The sequence below is a fragment of the Podarcis tiliguerta genome, assembly GCF_965153285.1.
Source record: "Podarcis tiliguerta genome assembly, chromosome: 1".
NCBI classification, from domain to species: Eukaryota; Metazoa; Chordata; class Lepidosauria; order Squamata; family Lacertidae; genus Podarcis; species Podarcis tiliguerta.
Genome location: NC_139534.1, coordinates 71503102 through 71530381, shown reverse-complemented (window position 1 = coordinate 71530381; position 27280 = coordinate 71503102). Strand labels below are relative to the sequence as shown.

Genomic DNA, 27280 nt, shown 5'->3' with positions numbered 1-27280 from the left:
GGGAAAAACCTGGATGCAGCAGCGGTAGTTCTGGAACAGAAAAAAGGCCCGGGGGTGGGAGGGAAGAGCCTTTCGCCCCTCACGCCTTCCGCCAACAACCTCGTCTCTTGATTGACAGCTATCTTGCGTATTGTTATCGCCGGCACGCGCGCGCTGCCTCCCTCCCTCCTCCCGCAGCTGCCCATTAGGACTCCTCGCGCTTTGCTTTGAGGCGCTTTAGCTAGGGAGAGCTCAGACATGGCGGCGCCCTGTGAGGAGCCGCCAGCTTCCCCCTGCCCTCTGCAGGCTCCCGGCTGCCTGTGAGGAGGAGGAGGAGGAAGAGAATTACGACGACGACGGGGATTGCGAGGAGTTCCCGCTAGTGGCGCTGGCGTTGAGCGGCCGCGCCCTTTCCTGCCCCCCGCCGCCCGGACTCGCTTTCCGGAGACCGGGTGCAAAAAAGTTGCTGCCTTCCAGCGCTCGAAGCCTCTCTCTCGGGTAAGCGGGGCTGCGGAATGGTGGGCGGGACGTCTTCTTCCCACTGCAGCCCGGTTGCCCCCTCCTCACCCCTTGCCATCCCTGTCTGCACCAGGACTGGGGGTGGTGGGGTCGGATTTTGGTGCCCCAGAGAGCCGCAAACTCTGCCCCTGTCCCTTCGTTTGCGGGCGCTGTAGCAGAACCGGCGCTGCTTGTTATTCGGCTGCATCGGGGTCCCAGGCCGGGGTCGCGAGGGGCATGCGGGCGAGAGCACAACCCTTGTCGTCCTGTGTGGGCCATTAATCCAGATTAAATCGGAAGGGATCGCATTGCTTATCAGCATGCATGGAGAGAGCGGGGAAATTCCACCGTGTCAGCCCTGCCTGAAGCATTCGTCAAGGGTTAACATCCGTAAAGCATGAGTTGTGTTTCGAAGGGCTGTCAAAACCAGCCGATTTCCAGTCAGTTCCCGATGCGTGCCTGTCCGGAAATGAGCTCCACTAGCACAGTGGGACTTTACTGCTAGGTAGGCATGCATGCATTATCAAGGCCTGCCTTCCCTTCTGGGCAGCCTCCCAGCAGCGGCATAACTAGCTGCTCGGGGGCGGGGGGCGGGGCGAGCCTCTCCTCTGCCTTTCCCTCAAACTCAGTTTGTCAACCCCCCCCCCCCAGTGATGACACCCTGGGCGGCTGCAGCCCACACACCCCTTCCTCCCCACTTCCTACCAGGGGCCACATGTAAGTGGTGGGCAGGGCCAGAGGACAAAGTGGCAAGAGCAACAACTATTCAGTTTTACCTTTGTATAGTCGGCTGGTTTCTACACACATTCATAAACCTCTCTCTCTATTCTCCCAGCCAGGCAGGGTGGAGAATTCAAGGATGCGTTCCAGCCAGGAAAGAAGGGTATGGAACAGGGCCAGTGATGGGGGTCCCCTGGGGGGTGTGGTGTGGTGAGCGTCCCAAGGGCCAGATAGAGATGCTTGGAGGATGACATTTGCCCCCTGGGACCGAGGTGCCCCCCCATACAGGATTGCAGCAACAGTCTTTCATTTGCTAAATGGATATTATTGTTCTAATCCTATATCTGAAAATTTTCCTTGTTTTGGAATATAATGGATATATTTTATTTCATAACTCTGCAGCTCCCCAGAAAGAAATACATCAGTTCTCTGATATCACTTATTTTTATTCTCTCTGAGTTATTCAAAGCTTTGTCTGTGCCCACTGAGAATTTTTTATGTGTCACATTGGGAAATATATAGTTTAACTGAAATAGCTGGCACTTCACTCACATCCCTGTTTTTCTAGTTCTTAACCTCAACATTACATGCTTGTCTGAGTAGTCATCTTTTTAGAGTTTCATGCAGACTTTTAGGAAACCGCATAGTCATGCTGAGGTGTAAATAAAATCCAAACAAGATAATATATATGCGTTTTATGCATATGCTTTAGGACAAGTCATGCTCTGACACCATAATAACCTGTTTTGATATGTGCTAAGGAAACCTTTTGATAATGGGGACTATACAAAACTTTAAAATTTTAATGCTTTATTTCCAAGCACTTGTGTACATTCATATGGTGATGTGTGCATGACAGTAGAAAAAGTGAGTGGGGAGGAAGCCTCAGTTTTTCTTTTTATGCCTGTAAAGCCACCTAGTTTGAACTTCATTGATTTAAATCAGTGCTGTGCCATTTATTTTTTTCTGTGTGGTGGTGGTGGTGGGGCATTTTCTTGGGAAACAATGTTCTCCACCCCTGCTGTAAACAGTGCTGTTGAAACTTGGCTGCAGAGTTTGGAAGACATCAAAGAGGAATTCTGTCTCGTTGATCTGTATTGCTCTGTTTCTCTCATTTTCCTTTGCTGCCTTCTGTTCAGACACCCTTAACTGGGAGGTGGCACGGTGCAAACCTAGCTGGAAATTATAGCCTTTTGACATGGATGTCATTTCTCAACGCATGTCTGCTGGTTGCATAGGCCCATTGTTATGGAATGAGTTATTATAATGATTACCTAGCATATTTTTAGTGTGAGCATCACACTGCCCAAGGTTCTGAAGCTGTGAAGTCCTGTCTCAAATTAAACCCTGTGGCTTCTAGGGAAGGCTATGGTGGTTGCATTTTAAAAGTTCTGTGAAATAAACTCAAGGATGTGCAAGCCCGCCACACATCCATCAGGTTTATTCATTAGTGCAACACAAGCAGGTGCAAACACATAGGTACTTCTAGAGGCAGACTCAACCACTTGGCTGATTAAATACTTCTCACCTGTGCTGGCAAGCGGTTCACAAACCTTTAAGGGGCATTACAGCACAAAGGCTACTGCATTAAAAGGAGGAAAACACACAAAACCAAAGTGAAGTTGGAAATGCTAAAATAGAAAAGAAAAGATTGAGTGAAAAAAATGAGGTGGGTCTAAGAATGTTGGGGGAAGGGGCCACCAAAGAACTTCTGAAGAAAGTAAAGAGAGGGCAATGTGGGAAAGTGATGATAACAGGGGGGGAGAATCATATGGAGAAATGATATTAGGGTTAAAAGGAAGTAAGTGTTGAGATGAGAACTGAATGGGAAAGGAAAATGATGGACGTGTCAGTAGAAGTAGCATATTTCACATGATAAAGGCAAGCATGTTAGGAAGAAACCTTGGCTAGAACTCATCTCCCTGACATTTAGTGAAGGGAATCTTTTGTGTGTGTGTAAGGAAACGGATTCAGTCATATAGTCTGTAGTCTGAGGTGGTAGAACCCAAACAGGTTTTACCATCTCGGTTACCCAAATCTTTACTGTCATAGAACCCATATGTAAAAGTGGTCAGAGGTATGGTAAATGTGACTCTCCCCATCTTTTTTTTGTCCAATGAATTGCCATTATTGGTTTCCTCTCAGTGAGACTCTGGACCAAAATAAATTGTGCTGGAGAAAAGCAGCAGATGTACAGCAGTTTCACTGGAGGGGGAGTTAGTTTTCCCAACCCACATATCCCTGCTTCCATTCAGTTGCCACTCCACCATTTCATATGGAGTTGGCAGGATCCATGTTGGATCTACCATTTTCATATCTAGTTTGTCTCTCGGTGTCTGAGAAATCAGCCTTCTTGATGGGGATGTTGCTATTTTGGATTCTTTTTCACTTACACGAGCATGATGTCAGAGGCTGTAGAACTACTTGGCTGGAGTTGGCACAGGCATAGTTCTGTTGTTGAATGCGCTCAGAAGAATCCAGTGCATTGTAGGTTGCTTCCTTTTTAATTTGGCAATTTATGGACAGCCGAGCCATTCAAACTACATATGACACCAGGGAGCTTAGTGCAAACCGTAAATATGTGTAAATCATGGGTATAGTTAGGGATGTTTAATTTTAATTATTAGAGTGGAAAACCGGTTATTTAAATCCCTCATTTCCTATACAGTCATCTGTTTCCAAAGCTGGGGTGAGAAACAAAATAGCAACATGGTACACTATAATCTAGCAAAGTGCCTTGTTTTGTTCTATTTGTTGAAGCTCTTTGCTTAATCCATAAACTGTTAACCAACACTTACTTCGAAAAACTGAAGGCAGCACTGGTAGAAGTCCAGACACAATTCTGCCTTCATCAAAAATATGGATAAACTCTGTCTGCTCTAATGTTTCTATTTATTTTAGAAATTTTATCTAGAATGTGAATGATATATTAAATATACAAACAGATATCAATCCTGGATTATATCAGTCATACATACTTTGGGTCTTCTGGGTTTGGGAAACTTTTGTGTTTGTGTCAAAACTCAAGAAGATGAATCCTGATAAAATTCTAACTTTCCTTTGCATCAGAATGTCAAAGAGATAAGTAACTACTCAACTTTTAGAAGACATCTGAAGGCAGCCCTGTATAGGGAAGCATTTTAATGTTTGATGTGTTATTATGTGTTATTATGAGATATATTTCTGAATGTTAGTTAACTCAGTGTCAATTGTGTTGAAGAAAACTTGACAGAATGCCTAGTGGATTCTAAATGCTTTTCAAATGATGCTAGTGAGTTCGAAAGAGGCATTGTGAATACAAAATAACTAGGATTTTTTTCTACACACAGCACACAGTACAGTATAATGAAAATAGCAGTGTGACTGCAGGAAAATGTCATATGGGAAGGATACTGCTGTGACAGTCTGCATTTAAATTCCTGTGATCAGTCACAAGCCTATTTATGTATAAATTGTATCTAAACAAGTAGGGCCTCCTTCCATGTAAGAGATTTGGGAGGCTTGGGATGCCAGATTCCTGTGCTTATTTGCAAATCTGCCCTTTGTTACTGCCGTTTTGTATTTGCTGCTTTGGAACCTAACTCTGTTGTAGTGGCTTTCTTACAGACCTCTTGCTTCTGTTTGACTTTGCAGAACTTGAAGCTGTAGTCTCGCCCCACTGCTTCGCTGGTTCTCTGCCCTTTTCTTACACCCAGAAGGCTTGGTCCAAGGACATTAAGTGAGAAGTAAGTGTGACAATTCATTTATGTGACAATTCATTTATATGGCAAAGAGGCTACCATCATCTAGTGCATGCCCTCAGGATCATGTGACTATGATCACATGAGGCCAGGGAGTGGGACCAGTCACCCTGCCTGCCCTGTTTTGCAGGATCAGTCACCCTGCCTGCCCTGTTTTGCATGGTGCTCCTGGGGGGTGGTGACACCCTTCCAAGTGGCCCCATGAACTGGAACCTTGAGCGCTTGGAGATCCATCTCATGGGGCAGCCTACATGCATCTGGAATGCTGATGTGACTCCACTAACATGAATGGCATTGTGGAGAGGCTGGGGTAATGGCATATAAGGGGCAGGCATGTGTTTTCCAGCCTCATGCAATTATAATATGATCCTGAATGCCTATATTGGATTATAGACTCAAAAGGTCAGATTTCCCACCCCACCTAATAATAATAATAATAAATTTTATTTATACCCCGCCCTCCCCAGCCAAAGCTGGGCTCAGGGCGGCTAACAACAATCAAAATAATCCAACATTCTAAAAACCTTTCATTAAAAAATTAATTAAAATCAAATTGATGGCAACCATTAAGCAAGATTCTGTGCAGATTGCCAGAGGAGGGGGTCAGGCTGCGCCCTGACCAAAGGCCTGGTGGAACAGCTCTGTCTTACTGGCCCTGTGGAAAGATGTCAGGTCCCGCAGGGCCCTTGTGACAGAGCATTCCACCAGATTGGAGCTGCGGCCGAGAAGGCCCTGGCTCTAGTTGAGGCCAGCCTAACCTCTCTGAGGCCTGGGATCTTCAGGATATTTTTATTTGCAGACTGTAAGTTCTTCTGTGGGACATACCAGGAGAGGCGGTCCCGTAGGTACGAGGGTCCTAGGCCGTATAGGGCTTTAAAGGTTAAAACCAGCACCTTAAACCTGATCCTGTACTCCACCGGGAGCCAGTGCAGCTGGTATAGTACCGGATGAATGTGATCTCGCAGCGACGACCCCATAAGGAGTCTCGCTGCGGCATTCTGCACCCGCTGGAGTTTCTGGGTCAGTCTCAAGGGCAGCCAGTCTGGAGGTGACCGTCGCGTGGATCACAGTGGCTAGGTCAGGGCGAGAGAGATAAGGAGCCAACTGCTTAGCTTGGCGGAGATGAAAAAATGTCGCCTTTGTTATAGCTGTAATCTGCGCCTCCATAGAGAGGGAGGTATCGAAGATTACACCCAAACTCTTAACGGACGATGCTGGCACTAGTTGCACCCCCGCAAGAGATGGGAGTTGCCCCCTCAATCCCATATCGCCCCGTCCCAGCCAGAGAACCTCTGTCTTCGAAGGATTTAACTTCAACCGGCTCCCACATAACCATCCAGCCACAGCTTCCAGACATCTGGTCAGTGTGTCTGGGGCCGAGTCAGGATGGCCATCCATCAACAGATAGAGTTGGGTGTCATCGGCATACTCATGGCAACCCAGCCCAAAACTCCGGACAAGCTGGGCGAGGGGGCGCATAAAGATGTTAAAAAGCATCTGAGAGAGAATTGCACCCTGAGGCACTCCACACACCAAGGAGTGGCAGGATGACAATTCCCCCCCAAGCGCCACCCTCTGTCCCCGACCAGAGAGAAACGAGCGCAGCCATTGAAGGACTGTGCCCTGGATCCTCACGTCGGCAAGGCGGTGGTCCAGGATTTCGTGATCGACCATGTCGAAGGCTGCTGACAGGTCTAGAAGAATCAGCAGCCCCGACCCGCCTCGATCCAGCTGCCTGCGGAGATCATCTGTTAGGGCGACCAGAACCGTCTCGCTCCCATGACCAGCGTGGAAGCCGGACTGGAATGGATCGAGAGCCGATGTTTCATCCAGAAACCTACCAAGCTGTTCAGAAACCGCTCTCTCAATCACCTTACCCAGGAATGGAAGATTCGAAACCGGGCGGTAATTGGATAGATATAAGGGATCTAATGATGTTTTATTTAAGAGCGGGCGCACCACTGCCTCCTTCAGTTCCCCTGGGAATATCCCGGTGCCAAGGGACAAATTGATGATATCACCCAGGGGGGCCTGCACCTCGTCTGGACACGCTCTAATCAGCCAAGACGGGCACAGGTCAAGAGGACAGGTGGTGGGCTTTCCAGCTCGGAGGAGTCTGTCCACATCGGCTGGGGATATCCGGTCAAAGTGGTCCAATACTGGACGTGAGGGCAGTCAAGGGGCCTCCAGTTCCCTTATTGGATCCAAATTGGCAGGGAGGTCATGGCGGAGCAACAGGACCTTCTCCGCAAAAAAGCTCGCAAATGCCTCACAGCTGTGTGTCAAATTGTTATTTAAATTTGGCTGTCCTTCAAGGGACGTTAAAGACCTAATTATACTAAATAATTGTGCTGGGCGAGAGCTAGCGGATGCAATGGAGGCCGAGAAGTAGGACTTCTTAGCGGCCTTCACTGCCATCTCGTAGGTTTTCATAAAAACCATATAAGATGTTCTTGAGGCTCCGTCACGGGCACCCCACCATACTCGCTCTAGCCGTCTGAGGTCCCGCTTCATTTTCCGAAGCTCCTCGGTAAACCAGAGAGCCCGGTTTCTGCGGGGTCGCAGAGGGCACTTAGGTGCGATCTCATCGATGGCTGCTAGGAGCTGGATATTCCAGCCCTCAACAAGCTCAGTCAATGAGTCGCCAGGGGGAGCAAGGTCCCAGAAGGCCTGACGGAATCTATCAGGGTCCATCAGCCTCTGTGGGCGAGCCCAAATCAGCTCGCCACCTAAGCAGGGTGGGGGTGGAACGTCAATCCTGGCTTTCAGAGCGTAGTGATCAGACCGTGGCACCTTCATTGAAGGAAACATGATCACATCTATACCGACGCCAAAGATCAAATCCAGCGTGTGGCCTGCTTGATGTGTGGGGCCCGAAACAAACTGGGAGAGCCCTAGTGTCGCCATGGAAGACACCAGGTCCAGAGCCTGTGAGGAGGGAGTGGCATCAGCATGGATGTTGAAGTCCCCCAATACCAATAGGTTAGGGAACTCCAAGGCCCAGCCGGCCACCGCCTCCAGCAGGCCTGACAGGGTGGCTGCTGGTGCGCTAGGTGGCCGGTACACCAGCCAGACAGCCAAGCTCACCTCGGAGCCCCACACTAGGCCAACACATTCAATGCCGGGGATCGATGGCGATGGTAGAGCCCTGAAAGAACAATCTTCCCGGATTAATAATGCCACCCCTCCCCCCTGGCCCACAGTCCTCGACTGGTGGAGGACGGAGAAACCTGGGGGCGCCATCTCTCGTAAGGTAATAGTATCCCCTTCACGCACCCAGGTCTCTGTCACACAAGCCAGGTCGACCCCCTGCGAGATGAAGAAATCTCGCAGGGTGGAGGTTTTGTTGCCTATAGACCTGGCATTGCACAACACCAGTGACGGAGGTGAGTAATCCTTGCTCACCCTACCCTCGTCCCTCGGGATGGGGCGCAGATTGGAAGGGGTACGAGCATATCCGTATCTCGATCCCCTTTGCCTATGATATCTGCCCCCACCGCCATACCTCCCTCGCCCCACCACGGTAGCAATCCCAAGCCTCATACCAACCTCCATTTACAAGTAGAAAGCAAACCAAACTAAAAACAATTGTACCAAACAAAACCAATCCCCACCCCACTCAATATCCAACCCCAAACCAAAATAAAACGGAACAAAATAAACATACATCAATAAAAACCACCGTACATGGTGGTACAACAAAGTAAAAAGTAAAAACCCCTTTAAAATACTTTAAAATATATAAAAACATTTTTAACATTTGCTGCAGCAGCACCAGTGTCCTTAAAACTATAGCGGAGGTGAGTCTGGGCCCCGCCCCCTGGGCCAGGTGGAATCAGCCTGAGGAGGGAGCGGCCTTCCCAACTCACAGTGCAGCAACAGCAACCTAGACTGCTCAAATCCCATTTGCTACCTCTGAGCAATTCTTTAAAAAAAATATATAGTAAGAATTGTGTGAGGCATTTCTTCTTTGTTCTTCCTTTCCTTTGTCCATTTTGCTGATTTAGAGGCTTCCCTTCTAGACTAGCTAACCAGGCAATCAGCCAGCTTTGCATATCCCAGATGGTCTTTACCGGGATGGATTTTGTTTTGCAGTCTTAAGCATGAGAGGCAGTATCTGATTCATATCAGCATTTCCTGGGGAGATGAAAGACAGATCTTCATATCCATCAGCATCACTTGTCTCATTGCTCAGTGACTTGATGCTGAAAGTGTGAACTGCTTCCCATAGTCTGTGTTGTCTTTGAGATGATGTTAGTTTGGTAGATGTGTGTGATCTGTGGTGGCAATTGCACATCTTCACATCATTGGATGGCAAAGGTCTTTTGTTTCATCACTTATTGGTGAATTAATGTTCTAGCAGTAATCATAGTGGCCAGTTTTTTTGTTTTTTTGTTTTTGTTTTACAAAACCACTTCTAAAGTCTGAAAACAGAACATTTTCTGAAACGAAAAGTTAAAACCAGAAATATTCTAGAAACATTTCTGGGAGAGTTTTCCGGTGCCCTAAATTGATGGGGAACTCCCTTAGCATGTATGACTTATATTTAGTAAGCAAAACTGTATGAACACATCAAAGTCCACCCCCCACCCCCAGTATACTCATAACTATTTGAAGTCAAATATTTTATTGGGAATAAGGTGAATCAATTAAGTACACTTAATGTACTTCAAATATGGTTTAAATGTTACATGCAAATTAATTAAAAAGCATTACTTGAATAGTATTTTTGTTGTGATTGTTCAGTAGCATACATTTCCTTACATGGTTACATTTCACAAAATTAAAAAGGTGACAAAACCCGGGAAATTGTTGAAAAATGTTAACATACTTTAACCAGACCCATATAATTTTGTCACGCATGCATGTATTTTATATGCATATACATTTATGCTTCATCAAATATAGCCACCTGAGAAAAGTTAATTATAACTTTAAAACTGCCTTATTTGCCTGGTATTATATCTATTAATTATGCTACTAATTCAGGTTATAATATCATGTACTTTGGGAAAGGGATTATTTTCCAGCCTATATCACAGCTCTTAATATGGCATGATGTCAGAGCTACTGTCTTTCCATATTTGAAATTACAGTTGCTGCTATGATGATGATGATGATCTATAATCCTTGTTAGTTGATTGTTACCCAAACGTCTCCAGGCAACATTGTCAATATTGAAACAGTGTTATTTTGTTCAAGTGTTTTTAAATGAATAGGTCTAACTTCTGTACAGTACATATTTCTCTCCCCCCCCCCCTAATTTCAGAGAATTTCCCCTCAAAATTCTTAGGTAGAATCCTAGTTGGACTAACTGAATTAGATGCAGGATTTAGCAGAGAATTTGGCCTCAGTGGGAGTGTGTGTATTGGTTAAATTTCTTTCTTCTTAATCCAAAAAGCTGAGAATGTCCCAGGATCCAGGCAGGCCAGATACAAGTGAAGGAACATCATGTAAATCAGAAGATAATCAGCAGGACAACTTGGATAACTCCGAACAGTCTTCCAGAAAGAAGATTCGACAGAATACGCCAAGTCCCAGCAGAGGCAATACACCTCAAGGTAAGCTTACTACTTCAAACCTGATTTCCCCCTTCAGAACCAAAATACCCTCCAGGAGTTCTTTCTCTGTGTTCTGTACATCAAGGTAATTTTCTCACTATAAATGGAGCATTTTCTGAACAGTATGTTTTTTTTATTCAATAAAACGTATTTCTTAAACAAGTAGTAACGCTGAACCAGGCTTTCTACCTCACTTTGTGATATTGCACCACATACTCCAATGCATGGGGAGGAAATAAGACATTGGATTGACACCCAATGTTAGAACTGTGGGTTGTATCCAAAGTAGTGCTACGTGAATGTTCTGTGAACGCAAGGACTTCTACTTGAGCAATTGAATGTTTTATCCCATCCTACTCCCACATGCCCCCTAAATCTGTTCTAATGGTTTCCCCAAATCTCTTGAGCAGTTTTGGGGAGGGCACATGCAAGGAGAGGGTGTGAAAGTCATGGAATCATGTAGTGTTGAAAGGGACCCCGAGAATCATCTATTTCAACTGGCTGCAATGCAGGAATCTCATTGCACAAGTGAGAATCCTAGCATTAATGCGGCACATTAATAGAGTACTGCCCCATGCTTATTTGTAGTCCAATCTCAGTTTTTATTTCCTGAAGCTGGAAATCTTGCAGCTTTTCCTTTCTGTTTCTTCCTTAAATGGCAGAGTTTTTGGTTGCTTCCAATGTCGTGAATTCAACATACCTCACTTATTGATGATGGGCTATATCTTTTGTTTCCTTTTAACAGCCCTCCTTTCCAATTTTCCTCTTTGATGTTGTTGTAGCACAAATTCTGCCCATCTGACAGCTTTCACTTTTTCCTTTTTGTGACCATACCTTCCTTTCTCAGAAGGCTTGGTGAGGAGAAGCATATTCCCTCTCTTCATCTTTGAATTTTACAGGCACAGATTTGCACAGAATGACCTGTAAACAGCCCACTTCTTTGTGCAGCTTCAAACATGATGGTAGCATACAAACTCCACAGGATGGTCACAGACTGAACATGGCAGCCTTCCCTGCCCTGGTGCCCTCCAGATCTTGTTGGACCAACTCCCATCAGCCCCAGCCAGTCAGGGATGACGGGAATTGCAGGCCAACTATATCTGGAAGTCACTACATTGGGAAAGGTTGAGATGTACCATTAGATAGCTTATCTTTTTGAGGACATTCTTGAAACATAGTGGACATTTACTTCTGCTATTTCCAGTGGTATCTTTGATTGTCCATCCTTATCAATTCTTAGGAACTGTAAACTTTAAAATAATACAGACCATGATCAGTGAGATGGGGACAGTCATCTCTGTTAATTTACAATTTTTTTAATTAATGGGACATTTTGCTGAAGTATATTTCATTGCCTTACAGCCAGCCCTCCTCAGTTTGTGTCAGTGGAGGAGCTGATGGAAACGGCAAAAGGAGTTACCAACATGGTGTTGGCCCATGAAATTGTCGTCAATGGAGGCTTCCAAATTAAGCCAGCCGAATTGCCAGAAAACAGGTATGATGTCTATTGTCGCAAGTATAAAAAGTTTAAAACAAAAATATAATTTTTGCTGTACGAAAAGGCAGCACCGCAACTACTGGATCCAGGGGTGGGGAAAAATCAGTTAAAAACATCTCACTGTTTTTACATGGAGGTGAGAAATACAGAAAATCTTGTGGCTGGTCAGGCATTTGTTGAGAGAACATAAGCTTGTTAACAGTGGATACACCATATTCTGTTTGCCATGAACCAAATGCATGGGATCCTCCTCACCCTGTGAACCACATACTCTCCCCGGAGGCCATCAGCAACAGGCTCATATAGCCATGAAGGTTAGCTTTGTACATCTAGCTCAAGTGTTATATCCTATATGTAGTCAGGGAACGTTATGTTCATGTTTCTACATAAAGTCTATTAAGAGCATAGGAGGAGATAGAATGCTTACATCAGAATACACACACAATCAGCTGTGATTCAAATTTCCACATTCACCACACAACTCATTTAGGAAGCTGTTTTGCATATTATCTATGGACGGAGTTCTCAAAACCTTTCAGCCCTTCAGGCAGGTACACCCCCTATCCTTTTCATCCCATTTTGGCGACAGAGTCTCCCTTATGTGTTCCTTTTGAGCTAGAACTTCTTCTTGGACACAGTGAATTATTTTGTTCTCTACCAATGTATTTTATTCAACTGTAATGTTGGACATTTTAACGCCCCACCTAACTGCTAGTGATGGTTCCCCCCCCCCCCCTTCAAAGCGTCACGAGCTCATTGTACTTGGCTTTGCGTTAGAATTACCATTTCAGTTTTCTTCTCCTGTTGTGTTGCTTGTCAGCCTTGAAAGAAGAGTAAGGGATATTGTCCACAAAGCTTTTTGGGATTGCCTGGAAACACAGCTAAAGGAAGATCCACCATCATATGATCATGCAATTAAACTTGTGGGAGAGATCAAAGAGGTAAGAGGGGCTAATGTATTTCCATAAGCATACTTCTTGTCCATACATGATTCTATATTGTTTAAGGGTAGTTGCAACTGTATCAATCCCAGTACAGGTCTTCAGAGACCTACACTCTTTCCTGCTCCCAGTACATTTCTTCCTTCTCTTTGCTTCCTGTTTCCTAACTAGTAACCAGCCCATAAAAAGGTTCTGCCCTGCTTTCCTGTGACTGCTAAGTTCCTTTGGCAGGTACTATGTCAAAAGCTTTTTGAAAGTCCAAGTAATTATATTATCTTCCAGATGGACTTCATCTACGCTATTTGCTAATATCTGGAAAGAGTTGTAAAAATATGATGAGGCATGTTCAGAAGCATCTTTGATTTAGACAAATAGAGATCCTCATGTCCTGTTCGAGCCTCACAAAGGCGTTGGATTGGGTAGTGCTGGAGCCAATGTACAAGACTAGATAAATTAATTGGCCTGATCTATCAAGGCAGTTCCTATTTTCTTAGACCAATGGCATCTTTAGTCTAGTGTCCTGTCTTCAGCATTGACCCTGTTTCATAAGGGCATGGACTGGTGGCAGGCAACACCTGAATCCTTTGGATAGCTTTGCAGTGCTTCCATAATGACTTACAGCCTTAAGCCCTGCCCCACTGTGCTCTGGAATCAGTATGGCAAACAGTTTCTGTTGTCTCGTAATCCAATTTACAACCTGTCGCTAGTGAAAAATTATGTCGGTCACAGTCTGCCACTTGATTGACTGAGGCATTTCATTCCTCTTCCCTGGCCCCTTTAACATCTGTGATGGAACTACTCATTGTGTCTCCGCGTATCTTCAGAACCTGCACACTGCTTCTCCTCTGCAAAGTGAGGTCAGTAGAGGGAGATTTGCAGGGAAGAAGCGGCAGCAAGAGAAGCGGAGCTTAATCCTACCCTCTCTTGCAGTTTCCCCCTTGCAATCTGCAACCCCATCTCTCTTTCAGATCCATGTTTGTGATGGAAATAATCATTCTAAAAGTTAAGCAAAGTGGCAGTTGAAGAACAGGTTAAGTACCCCTTTCTCACATCCCCTGTTTCTTTGCTGATGTCCCTCCTTGACACCACTTTGCAGAATGGAAGCATCAGACGTGAGTTTAAGGATATAAAATGGAGCAGAATTTGTCACCCTTCAATACACTGGAGCTTATGCATGCATACACCAGTGTTAACCCCCTGTTGCATCCAACAAAGCCATCCTGTTTGTGCAAGGGCTTCCACTTGCAGAATGGAACTACCCCTCCCTCTCCCCACATTCCATCCCCCAAATATGCTCCAGAGGGTTGGGAAAAGCCCTGCAACAGACTGGTGGGGGGGGGTGGAGGAGAGGAAGGGGATGTTCTTGAGCAAGCAGAAATCCTTGTACACATGGGATTACTTCATTGGATGCAACCCCAACACAGTTCTTCTGTACACAGTGAATGAAAACTTCTATTAAAACTGTTAGTGATTTGACCTTATTTTACTTTTCCTAGTAACACAATATTGCTGCAACTGTTATTCACTTCGAAATAGTGTTGATTGATACAGCAACATAATACTGCTATGAGCTAACAAAGGAACATTGCTTTCTTTCAGACGCTTTTGTCTTTTTTGCTGCCTGGCCATACTAGATTAAGAAATCAGATTACCGAAGCTCTAGACCTGGAGCTGATAAAACAGGAGGCAGAGAATGGTGCCCTTGACATTTCGAAGTTGGCAGAGTTCATTATTGGAATGATGGGAACGCTCTGTGCTCCAGCTAGAGATGAGGAAATTAAGAAGCTGAAAGACATTCATGAAATTGTTCCCCTGTTCAGGTACTCACATTAAATCAGTGTCTGCCTATGGAAAAATACTTTGAATGTTTTTGATAACCATTGGCAGAATACAAAAATTATGCATGTAGCAATGAAATAATACATGTGTGTTCATGTTTGTTTAATGGAGAACTTATTGGTGGAAATGCAAGTGCAAGAATAGTGAATAATATGGGAATTATTTTTCTATCAAGACTACTTTTATAGAGGCATTCATTGCAACTGGGATTTCCCTCTCCAGCTAGTTTGGAAAGTAGATAAAATCATGTATACTCCTAAATGCACACAAAATGTGGCATTTATGTCTACCCCTCCCTACGGCTTTAGCTGACGTGTCAGACTGAGGTGGGCATTCATATTTTGCTTGTATGTTCCTCAATGATGAAGGGGAAGGGAAAGGAGGAGATAGATTTTTTTCCACATTGGACACCAAATGCATGGGAATGTATTCTAGTCCGGCCTTCTACCTGACATTGTAATTTCTCTATGGGAGGGGGCTCTTTGTTTTTGTAAAGATGAGCATTAATTCATGTAAGCCCCAACTGCACTATTAAGCTTATCATCAAAGCAAGAATTGGGCAGTAGTGATCTGAAAAACTGCTAAAGGTAATTTTTAGCATATAATACATATGCCAACAGAATTGTTCTCTAGAAAGGACTGTATGTCTTCCTGTTCTTTAAAAGGGGATTGTTCCTAGTTCTCCCCACATAGTTCTTTAGTTTGATTACTTAAATATGATTTGCCCCCTTAGCTCTTCACTTTTTCATTTGCTTTATCTCCTTCTTTTATATTTGATAAATATTGCAAATTTTGGGGGCATGCGATTTGATTTATTGCAGACATTTAGACATGCTGTATTTCTTATTAATACCGTTTTTTAAAATACTGTGCACTGCTTTGATTTTTTTTAAAGAAAAGTAAGCGATTTATAAATGTCCTTAAATAACTATACACACCTGCTTGAAATGTCTTCTTGATTTTGCAGAGAGATTTTTTCTGTGTTGGACTTGATGAAAATGGACATGGCTAATTTTGCTGTCACCAGCATAAGGCCACATTTAATGCAGCAGTCAGTTGAATATGAAAGGAAGAAGTTTCAGGAACTTTATGAGAAACAACCAAGTACGGTTTTTGTTATTTTGCATTGCTAAATGATCTGCTTTTTTGTTTCTTAAAAGACAAATTTATTAAGCACTGAGCCCAGCCTTGGCTGGGGAGGGCGGGGTATAAATAAAAATTATTATTATTATTATTATTATTATTATTAAGCTGATTCATCATAACTAATCAGTCCTTAATTTGATAATTATGCCAAAATAACTCCCCATGAACGGCAGAAAGCTTACTGAACTCAGTGGGGCTTATGTCTGATGAACTGTATATGGGAGGTCCTTTTGCATAAACGTTGGGTGTTTCTCAGTGCCATGAATGGGAGTATGCAATGCAGTTTAAAGATTGCAGTTTTAGCATAACTGTATTAGGGGGAAAGGGACGCGGGTGGCGCTGTGGGTTAAACCACAAGCCTAGGACTTGCTGATCAGAAGGTGGGCGGTTCAAATCCCCGCGACGGGGTGAGCTCCTGTTGCTTGGTCCCTGCTCCTGCCAACCTAGCAGTTCGAAAGCATGTCAAAGTGCAAGTAGATAAATAGGTACCGCTCCAGCGGGAAGGTAAATGGCGTTTCCGTGAGCTGCTCTAGTTCGCCAGAAGCAGCCTAGTCATGCTGGCCACATGACCCGGAAGCTGTACGCCGGCTCCCTCGGCCAATAAAGCAAGATGAGCGCCACAACCCCAGAGTTGGTCATGACTGGACCTCATGGTTAGGGGTCCCTTTACCTTTACCTATTAGGGGGAAATGAGCAGTGCTAATAAAAACAAGCATTCAGAGTGCAAATGTCTGGATATCTATTTCAGTTTTTAAAGCCAAATTATTAACCAACTAAAAAAATTCAGTCAGCTGAAAATCCAGAAACAATAGGTCCTTGGATAGAATTATTCAACATGCCTTAGCTCTTAAGGCCATCTTCCCTAAGGACCAACACCCTTCCCTAAATGTCTTTCACATTGGAGGTGATGCTGATCCAAAGTAGGGAGATGGCTTTCTCAGCTGTGGTGCTCCAAGTATGAAATATTTTAGATCTGATGATGAGAGACCTCTCTATTCCCCTAGGCATTTTAAGTATTGGTTCACATCCTACACCTGCTCATCTTATTTGTCAGCTGTTTTCATGTCTTTTGTTTTAAACTGTTTTGATTGGTTTGCGTGATATATGAACAAAAAAAAAACCATTCTGTTCAATCAGTTTTGACCAAGGACGGTATAAAAATATTTCAAATGTATAGGCAGGAAAATGGGTTGATGAGAAAATGGTCTGGTAAGTCCGTTTCTCCCTCAAAACAGATTCCTTAGATTTCGTCACTGAGTGGCTGCAAGAAGCTGCGGATGACCTGAGATCCAGAATGGTGCCTGCTATTGATCATGGTGCCACGTCTACCAGTACTGCTCCTGTGCTCTGTCCGGTTGCTGTACAAAATCATGCATACCTTAAGCTCCTCAAATGGGATCATCTGCAAAAGCCTTTTCCAGAGGTAACTATTTGCTTCTCTGCAATTACTATAACAATGTTTGGATTGGTAGGGTGCATTCAGACATACACTTGAACTCGGTTGGGCAAGCCCCTTTGAATGCTAAATACGGGGATGAGTATGGGATTGTGTGGCAGTGTGGGATGTGCTTGTTGTTGTTGATTATCGTCTTTGAACCTAATCTAGAAGTTCCTGGTAGCTTACACACTGAGTCCTCTTGTCAAGTGGAGCTGTTAGTCAGTCTGTAACAGGTCTATGCTCATCTGCAATCTTATTGTGGATGAAAGGGCTGACCTGACATGTTTTGCTGAGGCTGTTTGGATCGGCTGTTCTTGCAAGGATGCTTAGTACTGCACCTGGCTAGACCAGAGGATTGAGGTGAGGGTGCTGCCGTTATCTTCATCAGACAGTCTCCTGAACTAGGAAATGGACGTTGAGAGCTTACACTATATAACTATTACATCATCTCGCCTTGCTCCCTGCATTTATTATCCTCTGTTGTGTTAATTTTTTTTTTTTTACAGACTGTGCTAATGGACCAGAGCCGCTTCCAGGAAATGCAGCTGGAACTGGACCAGCTTATTTTAACTGGAGCGATTCTTCTGGTAACATTCAATGCTGCAGGCACAGCGCTTTCAGGCTTGCCAGCATTTACAGCCAATCTCAAAATGGTTATCCGGGTACTGCTGACAGGTCTACACCTCCCGTGAGTACCGTGTGACTTGGGGGCCCTTTATAGGGTGATGCGGATGATATAGACATCAGTTTCAACTAGATCTCGGGCCTGTTTTGAAAGGAGACTTGCACATTCTTCCCTACTTCTCCAAGTAGTAAAAGGCTTTAGAAATTATGAGGAATTTCCATTATGAGGTATAAATAGCCTTTCGGATAATTCTAATCTTCACATTTGGAGTAACCTTTGATTATATCACTTCAGAATACAGGGCTGTGGGAATCTCCTGATACTCTCACATGTAAGAAATAAAACGGAATGGGAAAGGGTTATAGGTAGTTTCTTGTGTGGAGAACATTTAAACATATGCATTCTGAAGAGTTATGAGTCTGAATTTTTCTTAATGTAGCTCCCAGTTGTGTCTAGGAAATTGCTGGCACCCCCCCCCCCCGATATAGACACACCCACTTGTTTCTTTGAGAACTCAAATCCCCTCTTTAAAAAGGAAGTAGTTGGTGTGTGATGATTCCTCCAGTAATGTTCCCTCAGTCTGTAAGGTTTTTACTCATATAGCTCATGTTTTGTTTGATTGGTATACATTAGCTAACCTGTCAATTAAATTCCATCTTGCTTATGAGCTGTTAAAGTTTGATCATCTTTTTCTAGCTCCTTCAACTTGAGTGAAGCATTGGCTGTCATAAGTGAAAAGATTTGTGCTGAAGTTAATAGTTGCCTTTCCCAACATGGATTCACACCTTTCACACTTGAGAAGGAGACAGAGCTTAAAGGACAGATCCAGGCTGTGGCCAAGCCTAATAACACTGTGTGCAAACTGATAGGTATGCTTTGTAGATCAGATGACTGCTCTTTTCAGTGCAATAGTTGTGCAAAATCCATTGTTCTGCATGTCTAAGTCAAACATACATTTGAGGACATGGGTATATCTTATTTTTGTAAAGTGAAGGGGATAGTAATGCTTCAAATGGGTGAATGCACTCGTTTTGAGATGAGAGATTGTATTGGCTGCATGTGCACATCATAAGACTAAGCCAAAAATCCTGGTTTCAAGAGCCAGGATATGCATGAGCAGTATGCACTTGTAGGCAGCCCCTTTCTTGCTGCTTCATTCCTCCCTTTCTTGAGCTGCAAAAGCAAGCCAGGACTGAACCATAGCTTCATGTTATATGCATATCCTGAAACTATGACTAATGGCTTCAAAACAAGCCAAGGTATTAAACCAACATTAAACCTTGGTTGAATGACACTGTCTTGTTTGGAAGCTAAAAACCAGTTTCAAAGTTTTCATGTAATGGGAAACTATGCTTAAGTGCTGAATCCTGTAAAGGGAAGCGGCAGGAGCCTGCAGCCACTGCCTAGCATAACCATTAAAAAGCTACTGTATTTTTCGCTCCCTAAGAGGCACCTAGTTTTTAGAGGGGGAGTGCAAGAAAAAAAATATTCTTTAAAGGGAGTGCTGAGCAAAGCCTGTATACATCCCAGGCTCTGCTCAGCGCTCCCTTTCACGAGCCGCGTGCAGTGTGTGTGCGGTGCTTGCAGGCTTTTCCCAGAGGAGGGAGAAGGGCAGCCCATCAGTGACTGCCCTTCTCCCACCTCGCAGGAAAGCCCTCAAGAGCTGCTCACATGCTCCACGCGGCTCTTTAAAGGAAGCGCTGAGCAGAGCCTCCTGCCTGTATTCACTCCATAAGACGCACACACATTTCCCCTTACTTTTTAGGAGGGAAAAAGTGTGTCTTATGGAGCGAAAAATACGGTACTTTGTCAAGGTGTGGAGGTCAAAACCCAGGAAGGAAGGAAGGGCTGCTTTTGGAAAATGAAACTTTTTGTTGAGGAATTACTGAAAAGTGATGTCAGGTTTGAGTTTTCCAGCTATGAGTGAGGGTGTTCCTCTTGATACTGGGAAATGAAGGTGAAATGATGCTAAAAGAACTCCAGATTTTGATCACTCTGTGATTGCGGTAAGACGGTTGTATGAAAATAAAAATTAAGCACCATTATGGGCCTATTTGATGCATGTTATCAAAAGAGGATTTTGGGATCTTTCAGTAAGTCTTACTAATAATTTACTTCCCTTCTCAAGATTCAAGAATCCAGTCGTTTCTGGAGAGCTACCTTGCTTCTGGCCATCAGAAATCTCTTCCTGCCATTCCTGGTGGATTAGGCCCTATTCAGAAAGAGCTGGAGGAAATTGCTATCAAGTACGTTCGCCTTGTTGACTACAACAAGATGGTCTTCAGTCCTTACTATGATGCAGTTCTCAGCAAAATACTGTATGAAGAAGACTCATCTTAGCTATCTGTGAGCAAAACTGGGAAGATGTCAGACTCATTGGTATGCTGCCCTAAAGAAGATAGGGTAGGAGAAGGCTGTTACACTCATGCTTTCTGTCAGAATGATGAGGGTTGGGAAACAGAGGCCTTTTTCAGACCCCAGTTGTTTCTTGGGGATCCCCACAGTCTGTCTTGGTATCCCCTATTCCCCACCAGACCCCCCCTCAAACACAGACCAGTTCTGTTTAGGAACTTAAGTCAAATTCAGCACAGCACAGTTTTATTTAGGCACTTGCGTGTTGGAGGTAGAACGAGAAGTTGCAAGATTTAAATGTTCACTTCCCCCTGCTTTCACCCCAGTTTAGTAACTGCACGAAGCCAATGCCAGTCCGCAACTGGACTAGTGCAGAGATGTGCTGCTCCCATCCCATCCTGGTCCTTCTGGCTGCTGTGTATGCGAGTGTGCTTCTATACGTGGATCACTGTTATTTGGGTCAGGGTGGTCAACTGTATGTGTTGTAGAAAGCTTACAATCCTTGGGCAACAGCTTTGCTAGGAATCTTTCACTAATACAGTAGCGATGACTGAGTGGCAAGTGGATACATCAGGTGATGTAAAAGGTACATGAAAATACACCAGTTTAGTACTTACTAATTCAAAGCAAATAAGAACTGATGGTGTATTGACTTTAGAAATAAGGGCTTGAGGGTAAGACTAAAATGATAGATGTTGAAATTATCCTATTAGCATGTACACTGATGCAAAAGAGGCTAGTAAACTTCTCTTTCTATATTAAGTTTTAAATAGTTCTGAAGATCATCCCAAAAATTGTATCAGTAACTTCAGTTTCCAGATACTCAAAACTTGGATATTGGTAGTTAAAGCACTTTATATGCAGTCTGCAACACACTTAAGTCCTTCTGCCAGCCAGGTTTTTTTCTAAAGTATTTTATTCTGTACCTGCAGATATTCTACCAAAAGCATATATAACTATATTTTTGTAGAGTATTTTCTGGTTCTTCTCTACTGCAGTATTCACATTCTGTAGACTCTATATATTGTTTCTCCTCTCGAAGTGAAAGCAAAAAGTCTGATGAGGGAATTTCTTCCTCTTGTATTGCTGGAGGCATGAAATGCTAATATAGGTGAGGAAAACTTTGGATATCTGAAAAAGTTGGATAATGGAGTATCCATTTAAGTTTATTCTGGAATTTATCTACATATTATAAAAGCCTGTGATTTAGGTGAGAAGTTGGGCTGGCTCTTAGCTTAGTAATATAATACTGTGTCCCCAATCCAAGTGCTCTTTGTACATAGTCGTACATTATGAGCCTACAGCTTAGCATGTGTGCTTGCAGAGATACTGCTGGCACTGATCATGGTGAATTCTTCCCCCGCCCCCTTTACCTCATAGAGTAGCCTTTGGAAGGCCTGATCCAGCAGACAACCCACAGGCAGGAAGTTTCCCTCTGCCCGTCGCATCACCCTTTCCGGACTTGGATGCAATACTTTTCTTTGAATGTTAGAAATAGTGATTTTAAATTTATAGTAGGAAGTGGACTACCTTTAATGTCCCATGGAGTTTATAGAAAACTTTCTGCTAGGTTTTAAAACAAGTGTTTTCAGGAGTTCATAAACATGTGACTTATTGGATACTTGAGGACATTAACTGTTTCTTAGGTGGGCTCTCTTGTTAAAAGTTTTCTAACATCAAAGACATGGATGTGTATGTTGATTCACAAATATAGGACGCAAAAATAATTCTGTGAATTGGCTTTCAAAATTGCTTTTGGTTGAAAAGCCACAATGCACAGTATGCTTCCTGAATGTTTAGTAGCTGTTTTAATCTTAAAAGGGAACAAGGATAAAAGCCTCTACATTAAGTAATCTCTCTGAATAATAGCATTGCTGTAAAGCAGACCAGCCCCCACCCATCATTATTTGATGAAACTTTCTCTGTTTATGTTTTTTTTAAAAGAGGTTCTCTTTAACTATTCGGCCCATTGTGTTTGAAATGTGATGCTCGTGATGTCTGGATATACCGCAAAGGTATAGGGCTAAAAGGTCTTCCTCTGTGAAAAACTGTGGTTGGCACCTACCTGAAACGTAGATCTATGAAGTTTGAGTGAGTCTGTGAGGTTGGGTTTTAGGACCCACCAGTGCAGCAAAGGCAAGACAAATGTCTTGGGAAGGGGGCGGAGCTCCCAGCATTCCTCAGTCTATGGACTCACCAAGTGGAAAGCAGGCACTGAAATTCAAATGGTTATGAAATAGAACAGTAACAAGGACAAACATACAATCGTCCCTCCCCAAAAGTAGAACTGCAACAGGAGTAAATTTACCTTGAAAGCAAGGATTGATAATTATGCAGCCAACCTAATCCCAACAAGGTGATACTTCCAATCAACTCTCAAATTTTATTACACTCATTGAATATGGGTATGGCCCTTAACTAGCTCACTCACACTATGGAGGCCTGTATTTCAGGCAGGTGCGAATTACACCCGTAGCAGGAGTTAGCCTGTCTGGTTGGGACATAAAATGGCTAAGCCCAATTTGGTCAGGACCCTGACAATTAATCGGGGAACATCTGCTGAAGGACAGCCTCAACCTCAGCTGAGACATGCTTGTCAATTTACTATAAAATTGACATACTTTTAAATGACATACTTGTCAATTTTATAGTGTTTGACAAAAGGTTTTTGGGACTACGCTCGTAGCTGCTTTACAGATATCCTCTAAAGGAGCATTGGTGGAAAGGCTGCAGCCCTTGTGGAATACGTTGCCACATTTTTTGGTATTGGAATCTTTTGAATTTTGTATGCAAAGACAATGCAAGCCTTAGCTCACCTAGCAAGGATGGATGTGGAAACCCTGTGCCCCAGAGTGGGCAGCTGAAAGGACACAGAAAGGGAATCTGTCTGCCTCAAATCTCTCTGCAGTAAGGAGGGATGGTTCTTACTGCAGGTCTTTTCCTCTTCTGCCTTCTTGCCTGTTCAAATATGATTTGACTGTAGCATTGTCTATGCACAAAATGATGTGAATAAGGCAAAACTGAGGGGAGACGTGCTGAATCACCAGGTAGGCTGCTGTGAGTTTGAGCTAGTTGACACCCCCCACACCAAAATAGGCTACCTTCACAGGAGACCACAGGGCCTGAATTGAAAGATGTTGACAGAGGCCCAGCCCAGCAGGCTGTCATCAATGTCATGATGGCTCAAGTTGGATCTTCCAAGGGGAGTGCCTTTACGTAAGTTGTGGCTATTTGTCCGCCAGCATGTGGCAGGCAGAGATGATGTGGAATCGTGATGTGATGATGTCTTCCTGCTGTCACCAGTCACTGGTGAGTGCTTCTAAGGCAGTAGCACCCACTGTGATGTCTTGGCATGGAGCTTTGCCCAAGGTGGTGCTTGTGATGCTGATATGCACACCCAAAGGCATGGGACAGCTGCGTAATGACCACTTTTTTTGCTGTTAAGGGACTTCTGGTGGCTGCTTTAATTCAGATTACTCTGTCCAGTGCTGAGGGGATAAACCCTCTTACTGTGTCCAGAAGTGCCCCTAGATGAACCAGTTGTTTTTGGGAGCTCAGTTGCACAGGGTGAAATCTAGACATGTCTCAGTGGCATCTCCAAATTGTGCTTGACCATCTTTCAGGTGTAAAGTGCGGCAGAGCAGATTAGAAACAGGAAGGTACTTTCAGCAGTTCTGTAATGTCAAGTTGTAGAACATAAAACTTGTTAGCCAAAACAAGCATATTTTTTGTACTTCAGCAGAGAGTTCCACTCATCCTTGGTCACAGGTGTAAATGGAGCAGGAACTGGACTATATCTAGTCACTGGCTTTGGGTCAGGTAACTTGGTCACACCTGTGAGAGGTGCAGACAGCTCTTCAACTAGATTTATCATTATCATTGTTTATTTGTATGCTGCCTATCCATAGTTAAAACCATTCTCAAAGCAGTTTACAACATGAAAATAATTACATAACTGCAAACATAACAAAAGTAGCCATGAGCGATAAATAAAATGTACACAACATAATCGAAAGATACAAAAATAAATAAATCAGTACAGTGGTACCTTTGGTTACAGATGCTTTAGGTTACAGACACTTCAGGTTACAGACTCTGCTAACCCAGAAATAACCTAGGGTTAAGAACTTTGATTCAGGATTAGAACAGAAATCGTGCGATGGTGGCGGCAGTGGGAGGCCCCATTAGCTAAAGTGGTAAAGGTTAAGAACTGCTTCAGGTTAAGAACGGACCTCCGGAACGAATTAAGTTCTTAACCAGAGGTACCACTGTATCAAAAACAGCAAAATTAACATCTCAAAAGTTAAATCTTGACCCCCCCCAACAAAAAATCCTGAACCCCATCCCAAGAATTTGTAAGTATCCTGACTAGCAGATCTTCCAGGACTCACAGTCAAGATGGTCCCCAGGCAAGGAGGGAAGCCATTACCACCCCACCTCCTGGTCCAGGGCCCTTAATCCATTGTTTACCCCAGGCTGCCTGGCTCAAGTTCCTCAGAATATTCACAGCAGCTTCCCTTACTTCTTGTAGCGGCAGTGCCATGCAGCCCAGCTGCATCAAATGGGCCTTGACGGGTCAGCATTTTGGCCTTGCAGATACAGAAATGGGTGGACCTCTCTGCCTCCGGGATGTGGGAAAGCGAGGCCAGGAGCTATTCTAAAGGAACCCCCTCTTCTGTGAGCTTTGACACTCTGCCAAGGTGCTGCCAATCTTCTGGGCACCCCGAGCTGCTCTGTGTCCTCCATGGAATGCCAGAAGGAGCAGTCTAGGGCCTGCTTCCCCTTTGGCAGCTGCTTTTTTATTGGGAAGGTCATCAGGGGCCACTTCCTGCATTTCCCTTGGGATGCAAACCATTGCTCCTGCAGACAAAGATGGCGACTGGGGATGAGAGACAAATGGCACTCACCATAAATGCCCCAAACACTTATGAAAGCAATCAGATGCTTGGTCAAGCAGCCAGCCAGTCACTCTCTGTCTCTCTTAGGACAAGAAAAAGAGAATGAAAACAACAAACAAGCCTGAAGAAAGTCAGAATAGAAGGACATAGGAGCAGAAAGCAAAGACATGTGCAGCTTGCAGTAAAGGCAGGACAGATTAAGGAATGCTTAGATCTCCTCTTTCCCAAGGTGTTTGTCACGCTGGTGAGGCCTAAACCTGGCAAGGCTCACTCCAACTCAGGAGATAGATGAGTAGATAAGATACCCTGGGCTACCACAAAGTATCAAATCAGTGTTCTTCACATGGAACAACATTGACCACAATCCAACAAAAAACAGTCTTCTCTCCCATTAATATAGACTTCACTGTGCTCAACTTTGGCTGGGTTGTACCTCTCGGGTCTAGAATTGCCAAAGTAAAATAATTATTCCTCGGTTATATTCGTCAAATTGTTCCTTTAGGCTTAGCTTCCTACACATCTGACCATTTAAAGAAAAAAGTGCTGCTTGATAATTTGCAACAATAAGTTGGAAAGGGGTGGGGGATGGCAAAGGTGGAAATTCAGTATTCTAATATTGTCTGACTTGTATTTCCTTGAAGCTGTTAATGTGATATTGTTACTGTTTTTCTTATGTGTTTTATGTTGCTGCTGTTTACTTCATCTATGCACCACTAATGTGAGACTGTAACTCATCTGTGATAAATTTTTGTGTGTACTTTACATGTTGCAGTTACAGATAAACAGCGATTGCCCGCCATTCTTCTTTCTGGTCTGTATGCAGTTTTTGCTCCTTTCATTACTTGTTGCAGGCAAGTATTTTATCTTTTTAATTCCCCCTTAATATCTATGTATGCGTTCAAGTCCCGGAAGAAAGAGCTATAGCTTAAAGTGCAATTCTACAAGAACTGCTGGTATGCGGAGCAGTGGATGGGTTGGTGGGACTGCAGCGCTCACCTTCTGTTGCAGTGCCACTGCATACTGGTACAAAGAGATTTGAGGGGACAGTGAGATAAGAGAGACCTCTGCCTTCTCCCTCTGTCCTGGTATGCAGCAGTGACACAACCAGAAGCAGGTGAGTGATGTGGACTCCCCCATGCCATCTGTTACTGTGTATGCGTTATTGCCATTGAGTTATTTTAGCTAGTAGATTACTCGAGAAGCAGTGCCACTTGCCACATAAGGAGGTGGTTACAGTGGTACCTCGGGTTACAAACACTTCAGGTTACAAACTCCGCTAACCCGGAAGTAGTACCTCGGGTTGAGAACGTTGCCGCAGGATGAGAACGGAAAGTGTGTCGGCGGCATGGCGGCAGCGGGAGGCCCCATTAGCAAAAGCACGCCTCAGGTTAAGAACGGTTTCGGGATAAGGATGGACCTCCAGACAAATCAAGTTTGTAACCCTGAGGTACCACTGTATTTGTAACCTCAAGAGCACACCAGTGTGTTGGCTATTACTGGCCCCTGGATGTCTAAGGACCTGTAGACGGATGGGTAGCGTTCTGTTTGAATGGGGCTGGATACTGCACGTGACCTTGCGGTAATCCCCAGCACATGTATCCCCATAATTTCATCCCATTTCTGCATTAATTACACTTTTAGAAATTTCAGTATAAAACTGCATTTAAATATATTTTAATACTTTTTTTGAGAAGGTAAGAAACTGGTGGATAACTAAGCTTCAGAATGTACCTTAGTCTGGTTCATTCAGATCAGTTGAGGTCCAGCTGGAATTTGTAAAGATCAGCTGCTTGCAGCATTCCGAATGCAGCGCTTTGTCTCAGGGTGTTAATTGCCACGCGGTAGAATTAAATCAGTTCTTGCTGACGTGGTTGTCTGGATTACAACCATTCTCCCCAAGACAGTTTTTAAAACTGCAATAGGCTTTGGGTACCTTGCTAGAAAGGCAGTATATTCCCAGTTTGAGAGAACATTTAGAGGTCCACTGCAGTATATCTCAACAACCGTGAGTGCTTTGTTTCAACAATATTGCTTCTTAGGAGCAA

At 44.0% G+C, this 27280-nt stretch overlaps 1 protein-coding gene across 7 annotated transcripts; it reads left to right on the top strand.

Moving 5' to 3' along the window:
* Window positions 1-26034, top strand: TCP11L1 (t-complex 11 like 1). Of its 7 annotated transcripts, none has more exons than XR_014511164.1 (12): window positions 1-477; window positions 4831-4922; window positions 10339-10498; window positions 11861-11993; window positions 12817-12937; window positions 14537-14757; window positions 15744-15880; window positions 17158-17345; window positions 17867-18048; window positions 18682-18854; window positions 20114-23822; window positions 23896-26034. XR_014511164.1 is itself a non-coding variant. In XM_083440550.1 (12 exons), exons 3-12 carry the CDS (start codon window positions 10345-10347, stop codon window positions 26015-26017), a joined length of 1437 nt encoding a protein of 478 aa, XP_083296676.1. In that variant the 5' UTR covers window positions 1-477; window positions 4831-4922; window positions 10339-10344; the 3' UTR covers window positions 26018-26034. The 7 variants fall into 7 exon arrangements, 6 of the variants coding, with proteins under 6 accessions (XP_083296676.1, XP_083296675.1, XP_083296671.1 ...); XM_083440550.1 differs by having other exon boundaries at window positions 20114-20231; window positions 26008-26034; XM_083440549.1 differs by having other exon boundaries at window positions 20114-20231; window positions 25323-26034.
* The last annotated feature ends 1246 nt before the right edge of the window (window positions 26035-27280 follow it).